At 42.9% G+C, this 27872-nt stretch overlaps 1 protein-coding gene across 2 annotated transcripts; it reads left to right on the forward strand.

Moving 5' to 3' along the window:
• Positions 1-143: 143 nt before the first annotated feature.
• UBE2J1 (ubiquitin conjugating enzyme E2 J1) lies at positions 144-27872 on the forward strand. Of its 2 annotated transcripts, none has more exons than XM_083177058.1 (8): positions 144-295; positions 12715-12788; positions 13448-13579; positions 13661-13745; positions 16045-16150; positions 18729-18852; positions 21883-21978; positions 25771-27872. In XM_083177058.1, exons 1-8 carry the CDS (start codon positions 265-267, stop codon positions 26032-26034), a joined length of 912 nt encoding a protein of 303 aa, XP_083033184.1. In that variant the 5' UTR covers positions 144-264; the 3' UTR covers positions 26035-27872. The 2 variants fall into 2 exon arrangements, with proteins under 2 accessions (XP_083033184.1, XP_083033185.1); XM_083177059.1 differs by lacking the exon at positions 144-295 and adding an exon at positions 392-502.

The following is a 27872-nucleotide window of genomic DNA, read 5'->3' on the forward strand; positions in this document are numbered from 1 at the left end:
ATCGAATAATATGGCGCTGCTCACTACTGTCACCAGTGAGACCCTATGCAGTGCACCACACGGTGCCACCACACAGCAGCAGGCAGGGGCAGCAGAGCCAGAGACGCCCAACAGCCACCCGGCTAGCAATGTGTGCCACGTGACCTGCTGTCATCCGCGCCCACTTCTCTCATGTCGTGACGTGGCGGGGCGATGCGGCGTGACGCGGGGGGCGTACTCCGGTAGCAGCCGCAGGAGGACACAGGAGGCCGCTGTCAGGCAGACATGGAGGGACGCTACAACCTAAAGAGCCCGGGTAACTGGGGAGCGGGTGTGATGCGCGCGGTGTCCGGGTGATGAGGCGGGTGCGCTCTGGTCTGGCTGCACAGTGACTACGCTGCCTGCAGCCTCGCACTATGCGCCCGGCCAGCCCAGCTCCCTTACTCCTGTCATTCTTTAGTGAAGGGACTGTGTGAGTGTGTACAGTAGGTCAGGCTGTGTGACAGCATTGTCCCTGCTTAGGGTCGCCTCACCTGTAAGTCCGGAAGATGTGGTGATTAGCAGGGTGTTGTACCATAGAGGGTCTCCAAGCAGGGTCTGCTGGGAATTGTGGTTCTTTAGTGAGAACTGTGATCAGTTGTACATGTTACATCATCATCTGTCCCTTTCTCAGGGCACACCATTTCCTTTGTAGCTTTTTTGTTTTCTATCATTTGCGGTTGAAAATAAATAGTATATTTGGAGCAGTCAGAGGGATTAGAGGCTGCCTAGTGTAAGCTGTGAGACCTATGGGGTGAGTGCCATTCTCTCTCTGGGTGTCTTTTTTTTGGGCTGGACGTGTGTGCCAAGTTCATATACAAGTTTGCATGTGCCCATCACCTTTTATGTGTCTTTCCCTGATTGGCTGATGGAGTATTGTGGCTGTCAGATGTTTCTCCTGTAACCACAACACAGGGTCTCTTCCGCTCCTCACTACATTTGCTTTTGTAAAATGTTAGTGTTTTTTAAACATTTTTAAAATGATACTTTTCTGTTGGGAAACCTATGGCAGACCACGTCCGTAGTTATAATGTGCTTCTGGCCTGTCACCTGTTCTGTGAGAAAAATAACAGCAGGGTACTATAGTAGATTATTAATGCTTGATAACAATGATTATTGCCACGTCTCTACTACCAAAGGCTAATTATTAGTATTCAAGTGTTTTGTATAAGTTACCGTATGCGTGGCCTTTTTATGTAATAACCAGACTGATCATTTTGGTTTAAATGCTTATTTTTTCCATAATATAACAGATGAAGTGTGTGTGTGTGTGTGTATGTGTATATATATGTGTGTGTGTATATATATATATATATATATATATATATATATATATATATATCTATATCTCTATATATATATATATATATATATATATATATATATATATATATATATATATATATATATATCTCTATATCTATATCTTTAGAACAGGGGTTTTCAAGTTATATTTCTCTGGCACCCAGTAAAAATTATTACAGGACCCCAGCAAATTAGCACACCACACATGCACAGTAGTTTTGCAAAGGCACAAACAGAAATAAAGTGACTGCTAATTCAATCACCTTATTTCTTACACAATTGCATAGTTATGTCCCTTTCGGAGTCCCTGGATGTGTTTTTAAAATTGTTCAAGTGAATGTTTAAGCTTGTACTTGCTGTGAAGGCTTTGGGAATGGCAGCGACTCAGTGGGTGACAGGGGAGGCAGAGGATGGCAGGAAGCCTGCTTAATGGGGGTGTGGTATAGGGGTCCGACAGTCGGGATCTCGACAGTCATTATCCCAACTGGCCGGACCCAGACATGATGGTGAGCACAACTAAGCCCCTTGCGGGCTCGCTACGCTGCAGGCACGGTGTCTCGCTGCGCTCGCCACCTATTCTATTCTCCTTCTAGGGGGGTCATGGACCCCCACGAGGGAAAATAGCGGGTGGCTGTCGGGAACCCGGCTGTCAGTTTTTCGACAGTCGGGATCCCGATGTCGGGTGAATGCCTGTCGGGATCCCGACTCTCAGGAACCCGTCCGGCACCCGCTTAATGACCCCTCAGATCTCTAATACCCTTTTAAGACGTTAAATCAACCAAGGTTATTGGCATGTTATGCCGGGTTGATCTGTGGTCTGAAAGCTCCATAAAACCATTTCCTGAATCGAGCACCCTGGTATCATGACCAGGGTTGAACATGGCTCTGACCTGGATCGAGTTGCGGTGTGAACGGGTGGCCAGGGTCAAGCAACCTGGGTCCCATTCACACTATGGAGGAGGCAGTGCTTGGAGACCTCGTCAGCTCCAAGAACTGCTTCTTCCCCCACCCCCCATGTTGCTCTGCCACGCCCCTATGTCACATCAGGGACTTGGCAATGAGCTGGGTCGCTGTGGGAGCTTTTAGACTGCAAATGCCAGGTCATTCCCAGGAGGGACCCATGTCCTGATCCCTGGTATGACCCGGCATTTTCGGTCTGAAAGGAGTATAATACCCCTTTCACACTGCATTTCTTAAACGGTATATTGCCTTTTTTTTTTTTTGCCTTTTTAAAATGTTTAGAGCTGCAGTGTGAAAGCTCCAGGGTGCTTTACCCATTTAAGAAATACCAGTATTTCTTAAATGGGTAAAAAGCAGTGCCCTACCCATTTCAGACCCGGTATAATACTGGGTAATACTGTATGTGTGTTGTGAAAGGGACATTAACCTGCATGGACCCGTTTTTAAGTAACGTTTTAAATACCTGGTCTAAGCAGGTTTTGCGGTGTGAAAGCAGCATAAGCCAGTGATGCGAGGAGTCTAAAGTAACAGACAATTCAACTGATCTTTCAAACTCCTTTGATCGCTGGCTCTGAGATCCGTCATCAGCATGATGGTCAGCAACATGGAGCTGCAACCCCATACTGAGGTGGTTAGAACCCACATTTTGAGAATCACTTATTTTATAATATATGGGCCAGAGGTATTCAACTACTATTCAAGTCAACTATAAAGTTTATTCAATTTTATAAAAAAAAGTGCCTCATAGCATTGGCTTTATATGGCATTGTACCTATTTTAAGCATAACAACTATACAGGTCAGTTGTTCTCAGCATTAATTCAGTCTTGTGATCTACAATGCTTTTCCCCATCAACTTCTAAGTTGTTGCCAACTTTAATTTATCTAAGCCCCCTCAGTCATGTCCTGTTATTTACCTGCTTCCGAGCCCCATTAGTCATGTCCCTTCAGGGTTATGGTATAGAGCAGGGGTAGTCAACTCCAGACCTTGGCCCTTATTCTGATCGGTGCGGCCGGATCCGATTATGCGGCCAGGACCGTGCGTGCGAAACCCCGCCTTCTATACGGATCGCCAACTCCGTCCGTACGCGGTAAGAAGCTGGCCGAACGGACCGCACGTGTATTTTTCACGGAATACGCCTCCTCCATCTCAGGGAACCTCCCCCATCATTCGATGGTCGCAGACCATCGAATGCAGGACCGAGTGCTCCACCAGCTCCCGCAACCTCAGACCACACGGACATTTTTCCGTGCAAAAGCAGGGATCTGGGCGGGCAGCTGACATCCGGCGATGTCATATGTCCGCCCCCTACACGTGCGTCACGGCCGCATTACCATACGTACGCCTAGCGTTTGCATGGGAACGCCCATGAAACGCGGGGCGTATGCATATGGTAATGAGCCCAAATAGCCCTTCACGCCCCTCTCCACCCCCTGTTCGGAGTGTTCACCTTTCATGCGGGATTTGGCCGTACGCCCCGCTCGCACATGCGCAGAGACGCCTCTGCATATGCGCAGACACAAAACATCGGCGGCACGAACGCACGCGGATATTACCGCACCGACCAGAATAAGGGCCCTTGAGAGCTACCAACAGTTAACGTTTTCGATGTCTCCTCACAGTATCACAAGTGAAGTAATTAGCTCCACTTGTGGATCTTTTAAAATGTGTTAGTAATGAGTGCACCTGTGTACCTGCGATGTGAGCCGGAGAACGTGAACTGTTGGTAGTTCTCGAGGACTGGTATAGAGGATTGACAATGTCTAGGTCTACATGCACAAGGTCAACATATAGAAAAAGGTTATTCTGGAAATGATCAACACCTGAAAATGTTGACAAGAGTTTTTCATGTTTTTATGGTGTAAATTTGTAGATTTCATCACATGGACCCAAATAAGTATAAATGTAGCTTGTATGGCACGCCATGCTTCGACAAGGTGCCTTGATCCACTGTCCATTGATCATATGCTATTATAGATCTTCCTCTGATGCTTACTTTCACCGCCAAAGTACTCTTCTACACTGTCCCTGGATGGACGCTCTGTGCCAGGAGATATCCCAGTTATATACCACCTCCAGACAGCTGTCAGGAGGAATATCAGATGACTGCCAGATTTCAGCCCTCAACCTGTTGAATAGCCCTGACACTTTTTTCTCTTTCAATTATCCTGGTGACACAGCTTCACATTGGGATGTAGGAGGGTCCAAAGGAGCCAGGCACCTATGCTTAAAGCTTTGAGAGGCATGTTCCTTCCTTCTGCATCCCAGAATCCCTATTTCGTGTTAGGTGCCCACCGGAGTGGGTGCTTTGCTGAAGCGGGCTGCGATAACAGCCAGAAGAGAGGTAGCTAGATGTTTATTTTTTTAAATTAATTTTTCACATTTAGTTAGGTAGGCAACAGTGTGAAGATTCTAGGAGAATCCTTACACTGTCATCGCAGCAGGGGCTGACAGAATCCCATCCTGTCAGTGCCCTGTGCACAGAGAGATGCTGTCTCGCCTCTCTGTGCAGCGCTTCTCAGCCTCTATACAAAGAGACTGCCTGGGCCCTGGGGAGTCCCTGAACTGGCTCCCCACAGGGGGGGATCATGGGGGATGGGTGCCCCGCAATGGCGGACGCCATTTTCTACAGGGTTTGCAAGCTGAATCTCTGCGGAGAAAGCAGCTTGTTACAGGAGCCTGAGGGCAGCACTAGGAAAAGGAGAATCTGCATAATAGGAGTGGCTACAGGAGGTAGTTGGCACCAGTGAGCCACAGACCCCACTGTAGCAGGGACCAGGGGCGAATTTAGGGGTCAGGCCGCCCCTAGGCACAACATTTTTGTCGTCCCCCCCTCCTATTTTAATGTAATCATATATGTATATACAATGTTATTTATATATTTCATTAAAATTTAACTGTAGCCCCAATATTTTTTTAAGCACTCTGTCTGGACTGCTCACTGTACGGAGGATCCGGAGGGAGGGAGGCACTTATTAGTACAGTGTTTTACAGCACAGTGTGTCTCTGTCAGTCTCTCTCACACTGTGACTGACTGAGCGCAGGGAGGATCTGCACGCCGCTCAGCTCAGCTGCTGGATACACAGCAGCCAATAGACTGTGTGTGTGTAGAGTAGCCAATGGGCGGGCGCCGGCAGCAGTGAGTCTGGGACATTTCCGGACGCGCAGGGGGACCGTCGGACCCAGCCACTAAGCGGTGATGTAATGTGCATGGCACAGCGGGTGGGCAGTGGCGGGTGACAAGCGGCGCTGCCGCCTACACATGATAATTCATGTCTGCGGCGGCGGCGCTCGTTACTCGCTGCTGTGCCATGCTGCTATTTAACAGAATGTCAGCCTGCCTGCCGCCCTTAATTGGTGCCGCCCTGAGGCCGGTGCCTCACGTGCCTAGGCACAAATCCGGCCCTGGCAGGGACGTGTTGGTCTTTTCCTTTACTCTGTTTTTGGCACCTTTGGACACACTGGCTGCGGAGCTAAAGGGAATCCTGCGGAGTCATTGATTTCTCCTGGGCATCGCCATCCCCGCTGACCAGAGAAGGGTCATAAAGCTGCAGACAGATAAGTGCTGGCATATATTGACTGTGTACTATCGCCTGACATTTTGCACTGTGTTGTCTAAACATGACAGAAAGGCATTCTGCTGCTATGGGGCAGGGAGCCCTGACCACATTGAGTACATGCAGAGTTTGTGAGTTGCAGTTAACCCCTGAACAGATGACACAAGGGGATATTTGCCCTGTATGTGCAGCTGTACCCAAGGGAGTGAAAGCTCAGAGGGTGAAACAGCCAGAACCAGCGTGGGCTGCAGCCCTGGGCCGGTCGGTTACTGCATTACTACATGTGTTGAATAGGCAGAGGGATGAGCTGGTGAAGTCTCCTAGACCGGGGTCATCCTCTCAGCTATCGTCTGGCTCTTTTCCCTTAACACACGGGGAACCAGCTTTTCTGCAGGTGGTGCGGGACACAGCTCAGGGTATTGGCAGGTTTAATGCATTTATGGATACGTTTGCTAAGGAAGTTACATCTAGACATTCCTTTTCTTCTCCTCCTGTTTTAGAAGATTCAGAGAAGAAGGGAGAGTGCGTGCAGAAATGTCCTGGGAGCAGGGGGAGGAATTGGATAATTCTGTCCCTGGTGTCGAAGATTTGATCCTAGCTGTTAAACAGGCTTTAAATGTGTCTGATGACAGTAAGACCCCAGCAAAGGTTTTTTTTAAAAGACAGCGCAGAGAGGCTGTTACTTTTTCCTTCAGATGAAGGTTTGGAAGAACTGAGGGGGCTTGGAAAACGCCCATTAAAAGACTCCAGATGCCCAAAAGGTTTTTAAACCTATATCCTATGCCAGAAGAGCATGTCAATCTTTAGGAAAAGGTTCCTTTGGTAGATGCACAGGTTGCTTGATTATCAAAGGCTACCGTGCTGCCTGTGCAAGGAGGAACTGCCTTCACAGATCCGGTTGAAAAGAAGTTAGAAGGTGGTCTCAAAGGCGTGGGGTTTACCCGTAGACCGATTATTGCTTCTGCATCGATGTCCAAAGTTATGATGGTGTGGGCAAATTCCATGTGTGCATTGCTACAGCCAGATTGTGAGGCCTTATGAGGTTATTTTGGTTCATTCTTTCTGACCAATTCCTTCTAAAGCTGAGTACACATACATACAATCGTCGGGCCGTTCTTCTGTTCTGGGTCGGACGGCTGTTCAATTGTATAGGTGTGTATGCAGTCCCGTACGAGCGATAAACGGCCAAAAATGGTCTTGTCCGTCCATACTCGGTCGGTCGAAGGGTCATTGCTGTTTAATTTTCATCCGACTGGCCGGATCCATATCGGAACAAAAGTGCAGTGTGTACGCACGTTCGATCGATTTGCTGGACGTTCTTGCGACTATACGTTCCATAGCTGCATGATCTCTCCTACAGCACAGCATGTAGTCACTCTCGATTGTCATTGTCATTGCATGATGGTTAACACCCCTGCTGCACAGATACTTGTAGTGCAATGTAAAAAAATGTAGTCAGACGACAGGGTGACTAGAGACAGACATACGGCAAACAGCCGGCTGACTACATCTAGGCTATTTGCCGTATGTCTGTCTCTAGTCACCCTGCCAGCTGACTACATCTAGACGCGCAACCCGGCTATTTTCTGTATGTCTGTCTCTAGTCACCCTGCCGGCTGACTACATCTAGATGCACACCCCGGCTATTTGCCGTATGTCTGTACCTGTGCAACAGGGGTGCACCCTCATGCAATGACAATGACAATCGAGAGACTGTGTACAGTGGTACAGTCTTTTTCTTGCGACTGTTTGGACGGGAGTACATCGGACGTCGCAAGTAAAATTGTACAGGTGTGTATGCGCGTATAGGCTGTTGTTTGTGGACGGTCCAACGACTCTGCGGTCGGTCGAACGGTCGCAAGAAAACAGGGATTGTATAGATGTGTACCCAGCTTTAGATGGACAAAACCATGTGTACTGCAGGTGGGGTAGATGATACTTGTGCAGAGATAATTAGATTTGGGTGGGGTTTTACTTCAAAGTGAGATCTATATTGCAGTGTAAAAATAAAGCAGACAGTATTGACCCTGCACAGAAACAAAATAACTCACCACAATCTAATTCTCTCTGCACATTTTTCATCTGCCCCCCCCCCCCGGAGTACACATGGTTTTGTCCATCTAAGAAGGATTTTGTTAGAAAGACTGAACTAGAATAAGGCCCTTAATTCTTGCTGAAAAAGTTGAAAGCGGCAGCGGAATATAATTTGGAGGCTGGAGAAGAGGCTCTCAAAATGGCATCCAAAGTGTCGGCAGTCTCTGTTACTGCAAGGAGAGTTTTGTGGCTCAAAGCTTGGGATGCGGACAATGAGTCCAAGAAGTCTTTAGAGGCTTTGGCTTTTAAAGGTGATTTACTATTTGGATCAGAATTTGAAGCCAACATTAAACAGGCTACAGGTGGGAAAAGTACTTTCCTACCTACACCAGCCACTAAACAAAATTCTAGGTTCTCTGCCTTTCGTTCATCCTTTCGTCCCTCCTCTAGAGGAGGTGCGTCCTTTAAGGGTCAGTCAAACAGAGGAAAGTTTCAGGTTGGAAAAGTAAAGACCCCAATATCCTGCTTTGGTGCCTTCAATAAGAAACAGGGCGCCAAGAGTGAGGAGATGCCCTCAGCATGACAACCAGGAGACTCCTCTATCTGTCCTCAGAGTGGGGGGTCGCTTCCTGCAAAGGGACACTTTGACATTATTGGGCTGGGATCCTTGGGTCCTGGATGTGGTGTCTCACGGTTACAGGATAAACCTGAAGGGGGTTCCACGAAGAAGGTTTTTGCCTACACCATTGCCCAGAGAGACACGCCTCAGAGCGGGATGCAGTTAAAATCCCGGCGGTCGGGATCCCGGCGTTCAGAATCCCGAAATGCTGACACATTCTTCCTCCTGGGGTGTCCACGACACCCCTGGAGGGAGAATAAATTAGTGTGCCGAGCGTAGCGAGGCACCGGGCCCGCTGCGTGGCGAGCGCAGCGAGCCCGCAAGGGGGGGCGATCCACGTCCCCCCCTTGTCGGCATTTCGGCTGTCGGGATTCCGGCGTCGGGATTCTGAACGCCGGGATCCCGACCGCCGGGATTCAATACTGAATCCCTCAGAGCAGCCCCTTTGGGGGAGGCGCAGTCTCTTCAAGAGAAAGGCGTGGTGGTCCCGGTACCGCGGGAGGAAAGAAAGAAGGGGTTCTACTCCATTCTTTTCTTAGTGACCAAGCCAGACTGGTTATTCAGATCAATTCTAAATCTGAAGTCATTAACTCTCCACCTATGGGTGGATCATTTCAGAATGGAATCCTTGAGGTCGGTTCTTGTGAGCCTGGACCAAGGGGAGTTCCTAGCGTCTTTGGATATTCAAGACGCATATTTACACGTGCCTATTTGCGCAGTCTTTTCTGTGTTTTGCAATAGGTGACTTAGGAGGCTATTCGAATTTTGCAGGATCACGGCTGGGTACTACATTTTCAAAAGTCTCACCTGTGCTCCACCCAGAGACTTCAGTTCCTGGGAGTCATATTGGACACACTTACATCGAGTGTTCCTTCCGGAGTCAAAGACCAGGGACATTTGTCAACTGGTTTGGACAGTGTTGGAGTTACCAGAACCATCCGTTTGGCAATGCCTGAAGTTACTAGGCAAGATGGTGGCGACATTCGAGATGCTTCAATATGCCAGATTCCATTCTCGAGCCTTTCAATGGAACATATTGGTCGGGGAATCCCAAAACCATGAAGACAGAGAAAGTGGTTTTGACACCAGAGACAAGGTCATCTTTGCGGTGGTAGACGGATGTGGACTCTCTCCAGTGGGGCTGGTCCCTTCAGACTTGGGAATGACTGGTGGTTACCACCGATGCCAGTCTCAGGGGCTGTAGTGATCGATTTGAGACTTCAAGGCCTATGGTCCAGGGAAGAGTCAGTTATCCCAATAAATGTCTTGGAACTACGGGCGGTCTGGAAGACATTGTCTCAGGCGGAGAAAAGGATAAAGGGTTTGCCTATCCGAATTCAGTCGGACAATGCTACGGTGGTGGCATATTTGAACCATCAAGGGGGCACACGCAGCAAGATGGCAATGCTGGGAGTGTCTCAGATCCTTCTATGGGCAGAAATCATTGTTCCTTCCCTGTCTGCAGGGTTCATTCCAGGAGTCAAAAATGTGGAAGCTCTGAGCAGGGAAGAGCTTCTGGTAGGGGAATGGGCATTACGTCCGCAGGTGTTCCAGGAGGTTATGCCGCTTTTGGGGCCTTCCGGAAGTGAATTTGATGGCGTCCAGATTCAATCATCAAGTACCTAGGTTCTTTTCCAAGATCAGGGATCCACTAGCGTGGGCAGTGGATGTAATGACGGTGCCTTGGACAGTAAAGTTAGCTTACGTCTTTCCTCCTTTCCCTATTATTGCCCGGCTACTGAAGAAGGTCAAATCTCAGGGGATTTGTGTCATAATGATAGCACCGGTTTGGCCAAGGAGAACTTGGTACTCCAGCATTCAGAGTTTGTGGCGTCTGCCTCTGCAGCCAGATCTGTTAAGGCAGGGCCTGTTTTTTCACCAGGACCTACAACTAATTTTGACGGCCTGGCTATTGAAACCGCCATCTTGAAGAAGAAGAAGAAGAAGGGGTTGTCAGACGCTGTGATAAATACCATGATTAAGGCGAGGAAACCGGTTTCTTCAGGAAACTATTATAGAGTTTGGAAAACATACATTCGGTGGTGTGAGCGTCAAAGAACTTACACTTCTAGATTTAAGATGTCAAGGTTGCTTGATTTTTTTTTTTTTTTTTGCAAGATGGTTTTTTAATCTTTGAAGGTTCAGGTTTCGGCCTCATCTATTTTCTTCCAAAAAAGAGTGGCCTTAATTCCAGAGGTGCAGACTTTTCTGCAGGGGGTAACGAGATTGAAACCTCCTTACAAACAACCTGTAGCACCGTGTGATTTGTCCTTGGTGCTGGCAGTACTTCAAAAATCTCCTTTTGAACAGTTAAGGTTGGTTGACCTAAAATGTATTACATGGAAATTAACTATTTTGTTGGCCATTTCTTCGGCTAGGCGTGTTTCTGAGTTAGGAGCATTATCTTTGTAAGCCTCCGTTTTTGATTTTTCATTTTTGATATGGCTGTGCTATGAACCGTTTTTTACCTAAGGTGGTTTCTGCTTTTCACTTGAACCAAGAGCTTGTTCTACCAGTGTTCGACCCCCCCTGGAGGGGACTGGGAAGAGGGACAAATTAAAAAATGTGGATGTTTGCGCTTTGCGCATTTATGTGGACAGAGTAAAGGATATCCGTATGAGAGATTCCTTATTGGTTTTGTATGATGTAAATTCTTTCAACATCCCTTTTTCCATATGTAATAAATTATGCAAAAATTAAGCAAAGACTAAATTCTCTGTTTAATAATATGATATCGGTTGCCTATCTCTTATGCAAAATGATTGGGACCAGAATCATTTTTGGATAATGAATGATTCCGTATTTCAAAATATTTTTATATTTCAATGAGGTATATTGAGGATAGGACCCATGTATAAACACAGAAGAAAACATGAAACAAAGTTTGTATTCTATCTCAGGCACTAAGTGCCTAATTCAGGCCTGATCGCAGGGAAAATTTGTTCCCAAAAATGGTCAAACAGGTGGGACAAATGTAACATGTGCAGAGAGAGTTAGATTTGGGTGTGGTGTGTTAAAACTGAAGTCTAAATTGCAGTGTAAAAATAAAGCAGCCAGTATTTACCCTGCACAGAAACAAAATCTAACTCTCGCTGCACATGTTACATCTGCCCCCCTGCAGTACACCCGGTTTTGCCCATTTTGAGAAAAAATTTGTCCTGCGATCAGATCTGAATTAGACCCTTCATTTGAATGCTAAGCAGTAATTTTCTTGCACATGTTTAGCTCCAGTCCCCAGTAGTGCTTTTAGATCAAGATTGAACACTTTCTGTGTTCACTTTCTTTATCACTAACTGTAATTTTTCTGTACTGTTGCTTTTTTAAATTTCTTACGGATTTTATATTAGTAATGCTTTAACTGCCAGTATATTATATTGTATTTGTACAAGGGTAACGCATGAAAAGTGAGCAGATTTTATTGTATTTTAAATATTTTTACAGCTTATCTGTAAGAGTGCTCTATTTTGTTCTTTAATGCCCTTGGCAGGTTACAGGTTTCCATTGTTGACTTTGTCATTCCTCCCAAATTCCTTGGCAGTCTACATAAATTGAGTGTTTACATAATCAGTTATGATTAAATCATTTAATGTTTAGTGTATATACAGTAGGGCTCGGTTCAATTACTCTAAATTTTCTCATTTATTACTCTTTTGAGTAAGTTTGGCTATATACTGCAGTTGTGGTAGTTTTAGACTTGCAGATTTCCGAATCCCCATTGGGCTGTGTACAAAAGTCCTGAGTGAGATCAGGCTGTGGGACGGGTGAGTTTGACTGCCATTGCCCACGGTTCTACTCCATTGCAACAGCATCTTGACCCCCCTCGCATGCACGGGTGAAATTATTGAATTGACCGGTTAGTGTTCACTTTCAATAAAGCCTAGCAGTAACCTGAGTACTTCATAATACAGAAAGTCTGTTCCAACTTATTCCCAACACTTTTATTGTTAGCTGAAATGTGTGAAAACTCCATGGTTCAGAATCTTAAACATGAATTTGAGTGCATTAACCAGTCTTTTGATGGGAATAGCCGATTGGCACACAAAGCTGTGACAGGCTATTTAATTAGCACTGCCAAAAAAACCCATTAAATCACCCCCATAGAATGAACTCAGTCATGTCATTGTTTTTAGAATGGATATCAAATGTTGGGCCGAATGTGTTAACAGCTTATTTTATTCTTTACAATAAATATATTTTGATCTTTTTTTTTTTTCCCCTCAGCGGTAAAACGACTGATGAAGGAAGCTGCAGAACTGAAGGATGCAACAGATCATTACCATGCTCAGCCTCTAGAGGTATAGTACAGTATGTGCAATATTGTAACTGAACTGATATGGTAAATTACACTTCCCTGCCGTGCTGTCAGCACTAGTGTGGGAGCCGCACCTGGGTGTCGCGTACCAAAGTGCTGACCACAGATGTGACTGACTAACTATTCTATATAAAAGCACTGCGGAATATGTGTGTGATTATATAAATAACTGGTAATGAAGTGTAACCACATACAAGGAGGATGTGATAATCAAGATAAACCATAGGAAATATGCTTAGATTATCAAGTCGATATCTTCTGGCAAGTCTGACTGATTCCATAATTGAATAAGAGCGTTTGTAGCTCACTTTTACATATTATACCTATATACTACACAATAAAACACGGTGATTAACCGATTTATGTGTATAGTATATATCTAGCTTTAGTTATGGCATATGCTGTCCTTGAGTGAGAAGGAACATGTTTGCAATTTTTTTTGTGGCCCCTTGTTGAAGTATAGGCTGAGACCTGACATTTTCCAAGTGTATCTTATTACAAGACTCAAATCCTAATGCATAATTCAGAGCTGTCATGCTCTTCCTCCACTGGTTAATACATGGTTACAAATCATACAGAAGTAGTTGCTTTTAGCACTTTATTTAATATTAATTACTTTTTATGAATTATTTTGTTTTACAGGATAATCTTTTTGAATGGCACTTTACAGTTAGGGGCCCTCCAGAATCTGATTTCGATGGTGGTGTTTACCATGGCAGAATTGTCCTTCCACCAGAGTATCCCATGAAACCTCCAAGTATCATTTTATTAACGGTAAATGCACTGTCTTATCTTAATTGTTTGGATGACTTTTTGGTTACCAGAATATTTATCTAAGTCAATTCATTTCAACAGGCTAATGGTAGGTTTGAAATTGGAAAGAAAATTTGCTTAAGTATATCTGGTCATCATCCTGAAACATGGCAACCATCTTGGAGCAGTGAGTAACATCCCTTATGTTTACTTTTAGTTTTGCCTGTGTTATTTGCAGTCAGTAAGGCCCCATACACACTAGAGGATATAGTAAAATATATTGCTCTGAAATGGCTTTCTGAGCAATAGCTCTTACTATATCTTCTAGTGAGTTCACTCAGTATCGTTAACGATTTGCGCTCCCTCGCATAGTTAAAGACCCCTTCCGTCTTCTAAACATGCAGGTCAATTTGGCTATATAGCCATTGACCTGCATTTTCAGCAGGTTATGGTGACATCACACCGTATCAGCTGCTCATGGCCGATATTGTTAACTATATCGGGCCGCGAACAACATAACCTAGTGCGTATGGGTCTTAAATGTTATGAACATGCAGACCAGTAATTATGCTCATGCTAGTATTTTGTACCCAGCTCTTACCAATTCACTAGCTATAATGGCCAGCATTTTGATTTTCATTTTGCCCCATCCCCCCCCCCCCTTTTTTTTTATTGTATTGTCTCATCCTCCATTGCCTGAATCTATATTTTTTCCCATCACTCTCCTTTTTGCTCCTTCTGTTTCTTCTCCTTCTCCTTACCTTTCCATTTTCATCAGTCTGCCCCTTCTCATTTATTAAAAGTATTCCTGTTCCTTTGTGTCCAAAGAAAGTAAGAATGTAAATGCTGATATCTATGGATAAAGTTTGGATGTAGAGTTTGTCTAAAAGACATAGGCAATAGACCCACTGTAGGGTTCTCAGTACTGTCAGAAGTTGTCACAAATGTGTGTGTGTGTGTGTGTGTGTGTGTGTTTATGAGTTCAGGGTACAATTAGTTGTAATAATACAAGAATTCCTCAGAAATGGTGTGTATTGTGATCAAGCAATCTTCATAAATTTATTTGAATTCCATGATGTACAAAAATAAAATGTGGATAAATACTTCTTATACCCACTATTTTTTTTTTTAATGTGCGTTCTAAAGTATACTCTGTATGAAAAATGTATGATTTATATATATTTATTTTTTTTATGAGAAAGAAGCAAAAAACATAATCAGACAGACACTAAATATAAAAGGCAAGATAATTGCATGAAAATATACAAACGAATATACCCAAGATGTGGTGATCTAGCAGCATATACAGATGTGCAACTCTTTAGCAGTTTAGAAATGCAACCTGTGTACATTAATAATAAACAGTGACAACACCCTACCTGAATCAGCCAGTTGCAAGCAATGCTGTGGAAGTGCCTTTTGCACCATAGCGAGATGTGCACCACGGTGACCGTATATTTTACAATTTGGGAAAAGCTCCACATAGACATATAACTTTCATGGTTTACAGTACCGTTGATCAAAGATCCAGCTATGGAAGACAGGAGGGTCAGTGATATATATCCCTTCTATATCAACTTAAAAACATACTTCTGTTATTACATTAAAAGATTCCTTAAGAGAGAACCCAAAAAGCATATAAGTTTACAGAGCTGGTACTGTAGTACATATACCCAATCCCAAACCTGGATCCAGAAAAGCTGCAGAAGGTGCCAAAAAGTTGCCTGAGGAGACTCATATCTACAACCGTTTGAGTTAGCCCAAAGCCTAATGAATGTGCTGCTATCATTGGTATGTATGATTTTCTAATGTTAGAAGTTATCCAGTGGAAATGGTAAGCCCCATACACCCTAGACGATATAGTGAAAGATATCGCTCAGAAAGGGCTTTCTGAGTGATATCGTTCATTATATACTCTAGTGCAGGCATGTTCAACCTTCCAGCTGTTGTGAAACTACACATCCCAGCATGCTTTGCCATAGTTTTAGCAATCCCTAATAGCAAAACTGTGGCCAGGCATGCTTGGATGGGTTGTTTCACAACAGCTGGAGGGCCGGAGGTTGGACATGCCTGCTCTAGTGAGAATACGTAATATTGTTAATGATGCATGCTCCCGTGCATCGTTAACGATAATTGAGGTCTACTGAACTTGCAGGTTTATTTGGCTATATAGCCAAAGGACACTCATGTTCAGCGGGCCCTGTAATGTCACTGTGTGATATCAACGGCTGATATTGATCAGTGTATATGCATAATATCGGTCGCCCTCGGCCGATATTATTACAGTAATTATATCAGGTTGGCTAGTGTGGATGGGGTAGTACTGTTATGTGTTTAGAGAAAAGACTTGCCAGACAAGATTTTTATACTGTATTTCAATTTCTTGTATGATTTAGGGGACTAGATTTTTTTTTTTTTTTTAAATATATATTGTTTGTTGTATACCTATTTGGGTGATTTTAACACAATTCTCTTGATATTTTTAGTACGAACTGCTTTGTTGGCTATAATTGGATTCATGCCTACCAAAGGGGAAGGCGCTATTGGTTCTCTGGATTATACACCTGAAGAAAGGAAAGCACTTGCCAAAAAGTAAGCCAGTGTATGTTTTTTGCATAATAGTTTCCCTGGGGAAAAATGACTTTTGCATTACTCAAAGTACTGATTTAACAATTGTGCAGATGGGCTGAGATTAATTATTGTAATTATAACGTTTTTGCTACATCATAGAACATATAGGGCGATATTCAATCCCCGCTGCTATTTTCGACTGTGGAAATAGTGGCAGGCGCCTATTCAATGCTGTCTTTCCCTACAGCATTGAAGAGGCATCTTGTCAGAAAGGGCCCGACTTTAAAAGCTGTCTGGCCCGTTCTGCCAAGATCACTGCTGTATCTTGCGGCCACATCCCCTTTTGCTGATTGGCAGATGGGACATTGAATCCCGCCTGCCGATATGCAGTTAAGGAAAACGGGCCAGGTTCACGGCTGTAGGGACAGACCGACAGCCGTGATCCTGGATTGAATACCCCCCCCAATGGTTACATAGTTACATAGTAGGTAAGGCTGAAAAAAGACTTGCGTCCGTCTGGTTCAGCCTGGTTATGCTGTATATTATGTTATTTTATTTTAAAGACTGATTTTTGTTACTTGGATATAACCCTGGATATTTTTAGCCAATAAGTGATTGTCCAACCTTATTTTGAACGTATTTATTGTGGTCGCTGATACAACCTCGCCCGGAAGAGAGTTCCAGAGTTTGACAGCTCTAACCGTAAAGACATTTTTCCTGCTCGCTAAAGAAAATCTTTTTTTCTTCTTGTCTATACTCATGCCCCCTGGTCCTATTTTCCATTCTAGAAGAAAAAAGGGACTTAGACAGTTCCTTGTGTTGGCCCCTAATATATTTATACATGTTGAGCATGTCCCCCCTTAGACGTCTATTTTCTAATCTAAATAGTCCCAATTTACTTAGGGCAGTATTCAATGTGAAAAAATCTCTGTGCATGGCGAGAGATTTTTTCTCTCGCCATGCACTCGCCCTGTTCCGGAGGGCTCGCTGCCACTCCTGCTCCCACTATTCAATGTGGTTAAGACTCGCCGCCACTCGCGGCGAGTCTTAACCCCTGCAGCGGACGAGCGTCCGCGGCAGGGAGCTGGCAGGGAGCCGGGGGACGGTGGCAGCCAGGGAGATTAAAGTCTCCCTGGCTGCCCCAGAACATATGTGAAGGGGAGGTGGGCTCCCCGGGACCCAGGCAGCACAAGCTGCCCCCCCCCTATAGCCAGCGGGGGACCTAGTATTCACTGCACCCGATCGTGCGTATGTAATGATCGGATGCAGTGAATATATGAATATCTAATGAGCGGCTCGAGAGCTCCGGCCCCCTGCTGGCTGCTCTGTGTAAAAAAAAAAATATATATATTTTTTAATTAAATATATATTCATGTGCTATAAGCACATGAATAAAAATAACATGCCCCTTCACAGAAAAAAAATCCTGATTTTTTTACACCAAAATTAAAAAACAAAACCTTTTAGTTTAAAAGTTCATATTCCAGTTCTCCATGAAAAGATGGAGAATTGCTACACGGAGAGACACGGCGAAAATCACTTAAAGACGGCGAAAATATCACATTGAATAGGGTGGGTTCACTTTTGGAGAGCAAAATGCTCCTTCCAACGCGAAAACAGCACAAACTCACCATAAAACAAGGCAAATTTTTCTCATTGAATACTGGCCTTAGTCTTTCCTCATATGTTAAATTCTCCAATCCCCTAACAAACTTTGTTGCTCTTCTTTGTATTTTTTCTAAATAAGCGATATCCTTCTTGTAGTGTGGTGCCCAGAACTGTACTCCATATTCGAGGTGCGTTCTAACCAATGCCTTGTACAGGGGCACAATCACTTTTGGGTCCCTAGTTTCCATACCCCTTTTGATGCATGCTAGAATTTTGTTTGCCTTTTTTGCTGCTACGTTACAATGGGCGCTACACCCCAAATTGGGGTCTATTAGGACTCCAAGATCCTTTTCGAGTTCTGAATTACCTAGTACCTCATCACTAAGGGTATAACTTGCACACTGGTTATGTGACCTTACATTTATTTCCGTTGACCTCCATTTTCCACCTGTCAGCCCATTCCTCTAGGTTTTCTAGATCCTTTTGAAGTGTGGTAACATCCTCCGATGACTTGATAACTTTGCTTAGCTTTGTATCGTCCGCAAAGATGAAAACATTGCTGAGTAACCCCATCCCAATATCGTTAATAAAAATGTTAAACAAAATGGGCCCCAAGACTGAACCCTGTGGCACTCCACTTAGTACCTGTGTCGTGTCTGATATTGCCCCGTTCACAGACACCTATTACACAGCCAGTTCCCTACCCATCTGCAAATATTCTCACCTAAACCCATGGCTTCCATTTTATTTATTAGCTTCTTTTGTGGTACCGTATCAAATGCTTAAGCAAAGTCATGGAAAAATCACATCCACAGCGTTCCAGTTGTCAAGGTTTTTGCTAACCTCCTCATAGAAACATAGTAGATTGGTTTGGCATGAGCGATCTTTTACAAACCCATGCTGGTTCGTGTTTTATAATATTTGTCTTGTGGAAATAAGACTCACGGAAAATTCCTTGGTCCTGTTCTTTATTGTAGTGTCTTATTCTCAGGTCTCAGGACTACTTCTGTGAAGCATGTGGGATCAACATGAAATCTGCTCTCCTACCACTGAATTCAGAATCCAGCTGCGATGACCGAGAAGCCCGAGAGCTTGCTAGACAAATCAGCTTTACGGTACATAAGTCAAAATATTCATGTCACCTGGTTTATCGTTCTACTGTGTCTGAAAGATACGCATGCAAATAAACTTTACATTAGGTTATTTGTCTGGCACAACCTCTTCCACTGCTACTGGACCTTTGTTTATTATTGTAGTCACTTCTGTGGTACTAAATTGGTGAAACCATCTCCTCCCAATTCCCTGCTATTTCTGAGCTGATGCAGATGTCAGTGTCTCTACAAGGAAATGAGTAAGGCTCATGAGCATGCTCCCTTACACCGGTCACTGATATCTGCTACAAACCCTCCGTGCCTCTGGTTGGCTATACTAAAACCATTAATAACCTACTAGCTGGTATGCCCGGTTTTAACTGAGAAAGGTTTACTGCGTGGAACATCTCATCACTTTTTCATCCCATAGAAGTTGAAAAAACCCTTCTTAGTGGGTGGCTGCAAATACCGGTCACAGTTTACAGCTTACTCAGCAGGTCACATGTTCCAGGAAAATCTACTAAATAGTGAATAAGTTCTAATAAATATATCCGGTACTCTTTACTTAGAAGGGCGCCCATCTCGGCCATCTCGGGCATTGAATGCACTAAAAAATCAGGTGCGATGCGACAGACGAGATGCCCGAGATTTCCCATAGGGAACAATGTTAAATGTCTCAATTGACCCGATTTTCCTGTTCAATGCCTCAATTGACCCAATTTTTCCATAGGAAACAATGTTAAATGGGCCACAGAGGCCAAATAGGCACCCTGAAGTGAATAATGGCCACCCGAATTGTTAACGCCACCCCACGATCAACGTCAACCCGAAGCGTGGCGAGCGCAGCGAGCCCGCGAGGGGCGGCGGTGCGCGTCCTACGACCTTTTCATACCCCCACTATCCACGTCGGCGTGGAGTTGAGAATAGAAAGTGTGGCGAGCGCAGCGAGGGGACGCGGATACCTTCACAGGTATCCGCGTCCCCTCGCGGGCTTCACAGCTATCCTCGTACCCTCGCGGGGCTCGCTGCGCTCGCCACGCTTCGGGCTCGGTGGCTCGCTGCGCTCGCCACACTTTCTATTCTCAACTCCACGCCGACGTGGATAGTGGGGGTATGAAAAGGTCGTAGGACGCGTACCGCCGCCCCTCGCGGGCTCGCTGCGCTCGCCACGCATCGTGTTGACGTTGATCGTGGGGTGGCGTTAACAATTCGGGTGGCCATTATACACTTCAGGGTGCCTATTTGGCCTCTGTGGCCCTTTTAACATTGTTTCCTATGGAAAAATCGGGTCAATTGAGGCATTGAACAGGAAAATTGGGTCAATTGAGACATTTAACATTGTTCCCTATGGGAAATCTCGGGCATCTCGTCGGTTGATCGCACCCGATTTTTTAGTGCATTCAATGCCCGAGATGCCTGAGATTTTTTACTAACGATGCCCACGATCAAAATCGTGGGCGCCCTTCTAAGTAAAGAGTACCATATATCCAAGATAACCAAACTTAATCAAACACAGGACATGTTTTCCAGCTTACCTGGCAGGTGCATGGTGCATCACCAACTGTCACATTTGATAAAAAAAATGTAAAATGTAACTTTTAATGGTAAACAAGATTAACATTTATTCACCGGGTAAATAAAACAAACCAACCAAACAAAACAAATCTACTGATATAGCTATGCACCAAGATGGTGTGACCCTCAATACATGTTAGTCATTGCAAATTCGAGGGTTGACAATATACTGTATTGGTTTGAAGTGAATTGTCACTTAGGGGGGTGTTCAAACTGTGCCGATATTTCCCGACAAGGGAAATATCGGTACTCACCTTCAATGGTGTAGTTTTTAAAGTCCTTCCATCATTGGTGAAAGAGGCAAATACAGTAGTACATTTTAAACATGCTTGGGATAGGCATATTGATATCCTTACAAAAAAATAAGGATCAAATATGGTTTGAGGTAACATGTTTAAAAAAGGGGCAGCCTAGATGGTCCAAATGGTTCTTATCTGCCATCAAATTCTATGTTTCTATGTTTCAATCTGTTTTATCAGAAATAACCGTGGGTTGTCTAATACATTGACGGTTTTCGGCAATCTGCTGCTGTTTTTGCCCATCCACGGACTTTCCGACACTCGACAGTGGGAACAATGAATTCCAACAGTCGGAATTGAATACCCCTGTTAGTATTCTAACAGCTTAAGGACCCTGAAGATCCTAATAGTTGGTAAGATAGTGTATACATTTGTCCTACACATAGAGGGGAATTTACTAAGATCGAACGGGTAAGAATACACCCATTCGATCTAAAATACGGCTGAAATATTAGCATCTGCAAATTTATTATCAGCTGAATTTGGCTGATTTGTTGTATTTGTATACGGCAAGCTCAGCCGAATTCTGGTAAAACAAATGAAATCTCCATCCATAGAACTTGGCCGTATATGGCCATTTCTATGGTGGTGTGCTCCTTTACTAACATTTGCACTGCTGAATCCTGCTGTGAATTCAGCAGAAAATATGAATCGAATTACTCCTTTTTCCAATCGTGTTTAGCTGAAGCCTGCATAGATCAGTTAGAACAGGCGCTTCTCTCTGTAATAAAAATAGCAAAATAACTATAAAATGAAACAAACTGCATGCCCCCCCCCCCCCCCCCATGTGGGTTACTCAACTTTGTCATATGTTGCTTCCCTGACCCACTTTGTTTAGTGGGCGGATCCCACGGACCCCATTTGTGGCCCCAGGACCCCCAGGGGGGTGCTAAGGGTGTCTTACACCCACAGTATTTTGTTTATTATTTATTTATTAAGTCATATATGTGTCAAGTTTGGTGTAAATGTTTCCAGGCATTCCAATGGTGGAACACACACACACACACACACACACACACACACATATAAATATGATATGGATTACATCATATGTGCATGAAAAAACATTTTGCTGTTAATTTTTTTTTTCATATTGCTTTTTTAATTGTGTTTTAAAAAAAAAAACTACAAAAGGCCTTTGTCCTAAATGTGTCAAAATCATTTTCACCATCATGCACAGGTAAACCAACCAGGAGGTTCTCGAGGAGAAGGAAATCTCTCCAGTCAGACACAGAAGCCACCTGGAGCAGATCCGTCATCGGACACAACTTCTAAGGTTTCACACTCTTAACTTCTTGTAGACTATTTATCCAAATGGATATTTTAGCAAATTCTTTAGCTCTTGATGACCCATGTCCATTTAAATGGACATTGTTAAAACATTTATTGTGTACACTGTATTGTGATGACGGTTGCCAATCAAATCCCATTGTCCATTTTAAATATATGAAAATACTATGAATTCAAAATGCAGAATTAGAACAAAGCACCATAGTTTGGTGTATGAGCTACAATGCTTTATGTACTAAAGTACTAATATTGGGGTACATACATTACTATTATTGGGGTACACTGGAAATATGCAATGGTTTATACAGAGTTAGTGGTATGATTTATTATTGCTACTATGGACATCCTTTTCGTTAGTGCAGGGGTTCACAAACTATTTTGCTCTCGGACCCCATCAGACAATAGAGATAATTACAGGACCCCAGCAAGTTACTGCAGAAGGTCATCACATCACATCACATCACATGTGTAGTCAGCAGACAGCACATACATGGCAGCATTGTGGGGGCACAAAATTATGAGAAATCTAAAATAAAACAGACAATTTAACAGATTTGGGACCACTGGCTGAGAGATTAGAAAAGTCATCAGCCTGATGGTCAGCAACATGGGAGTCGTGACACCATGCTGAGAAGGTTGGGACCCACTTTGGGGTCAGGACCCACAGTTTTAGAACGTTAGTGTAATTGTGCAGTAAATAGTTCCTCTTTGTGAAATTGTGTAGATATGGTGCAAAAAAAGCATTAAATTAATAAAAAAAAAATCTATTTTTTTTTTTTTCTGAGCCTCACTTGCATGAATTATTGCGAAATTCTTTCACATCTTATAAGCAAAAACTGAAGCACCAAATGATGATCCTCATTCTGTTGATGCTAAAGATGTTGAAAACCTGTAAATGGTTAGGGAGAAATCTAATTATAAATCCTTCTGGCCAAGTCTAATATAAAATTGTGTGTAACTAGAAATTGTCTCCTATTGCCATCCTCAAAACCGCTCATCTGCTGGTAATGCTGGTTTGAGAACCACTGGCTTAGTGTGCAGGCATGCTCCTACACATCGTTGATGACCTTCTCCGTCGTTGGGTCAATGTTGGTTATGTAGCTAATGACCTGCATGTTCAGCTTGGTCCTGGGGAGGACACCATTATTTACCAATATCGTTCAGTGTGTACACTCTATATCGTTTGCCAGGGAGTTCAGAGGAAAATAATGACTATTTCTTATATCATTAGTATAGTCTAGTGTGTATGGGGTGTTAGTTTTCTGGGTAGTGACAGTGGTTCTTGCAGGACATCTGTAACATTGGACATTATGGGGGAATTCAATTAATCGCAGTAAATGACTGTGTAATGGAAGGTCAAAAGACATCCACAATACTGCCGGAGCTTGGAGCTTATAGAATCTAGCCCTGGGCTATCAGCTGTGCTAATTTACCATGGCTAATTGAATTCCCCCCTATTTTAGGATAAAATCTCTTGAATGTGCAGACATTTTTTGTTTTTGTTATAGTGTATAGCATGAGACACTTCTAAAGAATGACCATACTGGTTCAAGTATTTTTTGTCTAGTAACCTTATTATCTGTAGATTACCAAATCAGATTTTTTGCTAAAACGTATTTTTTAAATAAAAGTTTTTAATTATTTAGGGAACTGTTTCCAGCAGCTAAGTCAGTACAAACAAGAAAAGGCATAGGTAAAGCATATTGAATAAATACATAAACATTAGACACTAGTCTGAATGGAGCAACACTTGCTCACATTGCTCGTTGGACACCATTTAGAGGCCACTGGCATGCACGACACTTGCACCCCTCTCCCTTCTAGAGGTGAGAAGCAGTGTATATCATTTTATTTTACAGTGTTTAAAATACACTGTTGACGATTCTGCTCACTATAACATACGTAGAGACATGAGGTGAACTGTCTTTTTTTTTTTTTTAATCAAGTATTTTTATTGAAAACTTTTTTGCATTACATAAAATAAAACCTCAAAACCATCGCATACAGACAACAATAAATATAGTATGGTATACCAGAAACACAATTACGAACACAAAGATAAACTGTACTTTACACTTAAAGGTGCTCATACAAGCTGAAAATGTAATCTTTTCTTTGACCTTGGCAATATTACACATTTTGGCAGCACGGAGATAGTTAAATGCATGCTGTCAGTTTAACTTTCCTTACATATGAACGGTAATAAGAGCTTCCTGTTTATATAATACCGCTTCTATAATTGAAAGTATTAATTTGGCATTTGCCTAATTCTCTTAGGCTGTGGTTCTTATATAACCCATCCATTATGGGAGTGCATGGAGTTTGGTCTTGAGCCAAGGCAGCTGCCACTAGACTTTTTATAAATGCAATCTAAATTCAGTGATAAATTGTGCTGAAATCCTAGATAAGCTGCACTTTTATTTATTTATTTGTTTATTTCAGCGGTGGTGGGCCTGGGGATTGGTATAGACAAAAACACGTCTAATAACGTCAGACCATCTGTTGCAGCAGGCTTTGCATTTTACAGGCTTGGTAAATGGGGGAATACCGTCCAACGACAACTTCACGCAAAAATCAGTGCAGTGATTAATGGTCTGACCTTTTATTTTAAACCCTTTTATCTTCAATTCTTAGTATTTTACACATAAATCTACACAAAGAACAAGCACAGTTCCCATGTACGAAGTGACGTAGATGATGACTGGTTCATTCTTTACTCTTCTATTTAAATAGATATGTGTTGCTGTGTACGGCAGTGCAAAGCTTAAGCACAGTTCTTCCATCATCCTACAATGTATACAAAGGTGTGGGCAGCTCTAGTTTGAATATTTAGCTGCATCTATAGGTGAAAAGAATTTAACATGACCCTTTAGCATACAAGTACAAATAAATAATTTTTTTAACAATTCTGAAACAAACAAACATTGATAACAAACATGTTAGTTTGTTTTGGTATATGTATTTATTTTTATGGTGCCACAAGGGTTCCGCGGCGCCTGACAAATACATAGATGAAAAAGAAAAAAAAGTACATGGTAAATAAATGACAGTTGCAGCAGCAAACAGTGGCAGAGATATTTTCTTAGAAAAGCACATGAGGAGAGAGGGCTTTTGTGTGTGTGTGTGTATAAATATATATAATGCAATATACCCCCGGTGCTATCCAAAATAATGCTTATATATTCTTCTCTGATAAAGAAATACATTTTATGAAACAGTAAAATAATGAGCATGTGGATACTGTCCATGTTTATTTGACTGGTAATCCGTGGACTGTCTCCTCCTTTGTATATAATATATATAGTGTTCATTCTAGCACCCGCTATCTTTGAAAACCCATGCAGTTCCTCTTTCCTGCCTGGGGTGTCCCTGTCTGCTGTAGTGCTTCTAGCACAGTGTGGTCTGTAAATCAGCACTGATATGCAAATCAGACCAGTGCTAGAAACACCGCAGCAGACAGTGACACCCCAGGCAGGGAACAGGAACTGCATGGGTTTTCAAAGATAGCGGGTGCTAGAATGAACACTAATATAAATAAATATATATGTTTGTATATAAATATATAATAAATATACATATTTAATAATCAATCTGTTAATCACTAAGTATTACAATTAAATCCACACTGATACTGTTGTTACTAATACAAACTAATCATTTTTTAAGCATTTTTTTTTTTTATCATTTGTAACCTGTCAGTTTGACTGAAGGCTGTGTATTGCAGTTCCTCTGAAGTGTAAACTTGGCCATTGCAATTCTAAATGAATCTCTTCCTCAGGCTGAGTCTCGAGATGAGGAAGGCACCCATGGTGAAGAAGCTGCACAGCCTGCCCCGAATGTCTCAAGGAGCCCAAGGCAGCGACGTGTAGCGCAAAGTAATCACCTCCCCTCTCCAAGTCTCATCCAGGTACAGCAGCAAGCAGTCAATGGAAGCAGCACCGGATCCATACTGCTGATAATTGTTCTCACCCTAGCATTTGCAGCACTTTTTTTCCGCAGAATATATCTAGCCAATGGCTACATTTTTGATTATGAACTATAAAGTTTGTTTCTGCAAAGAACTGACAGGTATGCCTCATTAAACCATGTGCATCAGGTATGCTAAAACAACTGTTTACAGCAATGATTATTTGTATATAAACCTGCTGTCCGCTTGAATGACTGTTTACGGCATACTGTGGCATTGTTGCTGGGTTTTAGTAAGTCGGCTAACTGATTTGCCTTTTTTCCCTGATGTATCTGTGTGAGAAATTGGGAGTATTTAAAGTAGTCATTTACATATATACATGCTTATGTTATGTATTTAGTGATGGGAATGGATAATATACAAAGTATAAACTCTGTTGCATACTGCATGTCCAGTTGTACAGAGAGGGACACTGCCACACTCCTGCTGTGGATAAAACGATAGAATTATCCTGCAATTAACGTTTCTTTACTGACAAAAGCTTTCTTGTGTGACAATCCCCAGTATATGTCAGTGTCTAGTCATCTTAAAATCTGTGGTATTCCCTGGAATGAGTTAATTGCAGATAGACCTGATTAACAGATAAAAATGTAGCTTATCGGAGGGATTATTGATCCATATGGCCTTAGAACTTGGTTGTTTACCACCACACCATTGTGCTAAAATATTGTATCTGCATTTCCTGACATTGAAATGTCAGCACAATGGTTACAAATGGTCAACCATGAGGCTCCATTGTCTATATCATATTACAATATGTGGTGGACTATTCTAAATGCTAACTGGCCAAGGTATATGAGGACTTTGAACACAGTAGGTTAGTAAGTCACCAACATATTCATTCTTGATTCAAACTCTATGGTGGTTGGATGTTGCAAGGCATCCCTGTACTCCTGGCTGACCGGAAAACCCATGCAAAAATAACTCTTATATTTTGGAAATATGATTGTGCACTTGTATATGATTGATTGTGTGTATATGCACTTAGAAATGCCTGCACGTTCCACATCATTCGATGGTTGGCGACCATCAAATGATGTGGGTGTTTTCCCCCCGGACTGCGAATGGATGTTTATGTTAAACATCACCTTGCAGGCCCTGCGTGTGAGCACACGCTGCAAAGGGGTGGGAGCGTACCACCATTCGCAGGGCGGGTTCTGGTTGACTCGCAAGGGAGCGAATTTGCATCCAAGCGAATCAACCAGAATAACCCCCAATACCTCTTTTGTGTGTCTTCCGAGATCTGTGCTTAGAAATTGTGACTGAAAGGAAAAAAATCTGCATTTTTATTTATTTTTTAGCAAATATTTAGTCAAAGTATATAATGTATACCTCCATTTTAATCTCCTCTTCACCATATAAAGAATTTAACATGTTCATCATTGTTTATTTTCTATGGAGACTTTGGTGGTATTCACTTCCAGGCAAAGTGTTCAAACTGCCGTTGCTGCAGCGTTTCAATGCCTGTAGTGGCAACGCATCTCACACCTTTTGCCCACCTGACTCCCATATCTGCTCAGTGCTTGCTACCCTGTAGAGCTGTGAACACTTTTGTGTGAGATCAGCTTCTGTAAAATGTGACACTTGCTGCACTGATTTGGCCAGGCGGATTGCTATGTCTGGAATATGATCCCTCTATTTAACTCATTTTTGGTCTGATCATGGGAAAAAAGCTTACTTGTGACATGATTTGTTTTTAGGATTGGGGCCAGAAATGTATAAAGAGATAATTACTTTTGTGGACATAAGTATCATGTAGCCTTGTTATATTTTCAGATGTATATCTTGCTTTTTTAATTAAAAAAGTTTACTTAAGATGTTTATTCTTGCATTTGTTACAATTTACGATATGTAATGACCTAATATTGTTCTCTGAAAAATATATAAGCAATAAATATAATATGTTGTCTGGA

Source organism: Crinia signifera, chromosome 3 (assembly GCF_055691185.1).
Source record: "Crinia signifera chromosome 3, ASM5569118v1, whole genome shotgun sequence".
NCBI lineage: Eukaryota > Metazoa > Chordata > Amphibia > Anura > Myobatrachidae > Crinia > Crinia signifera.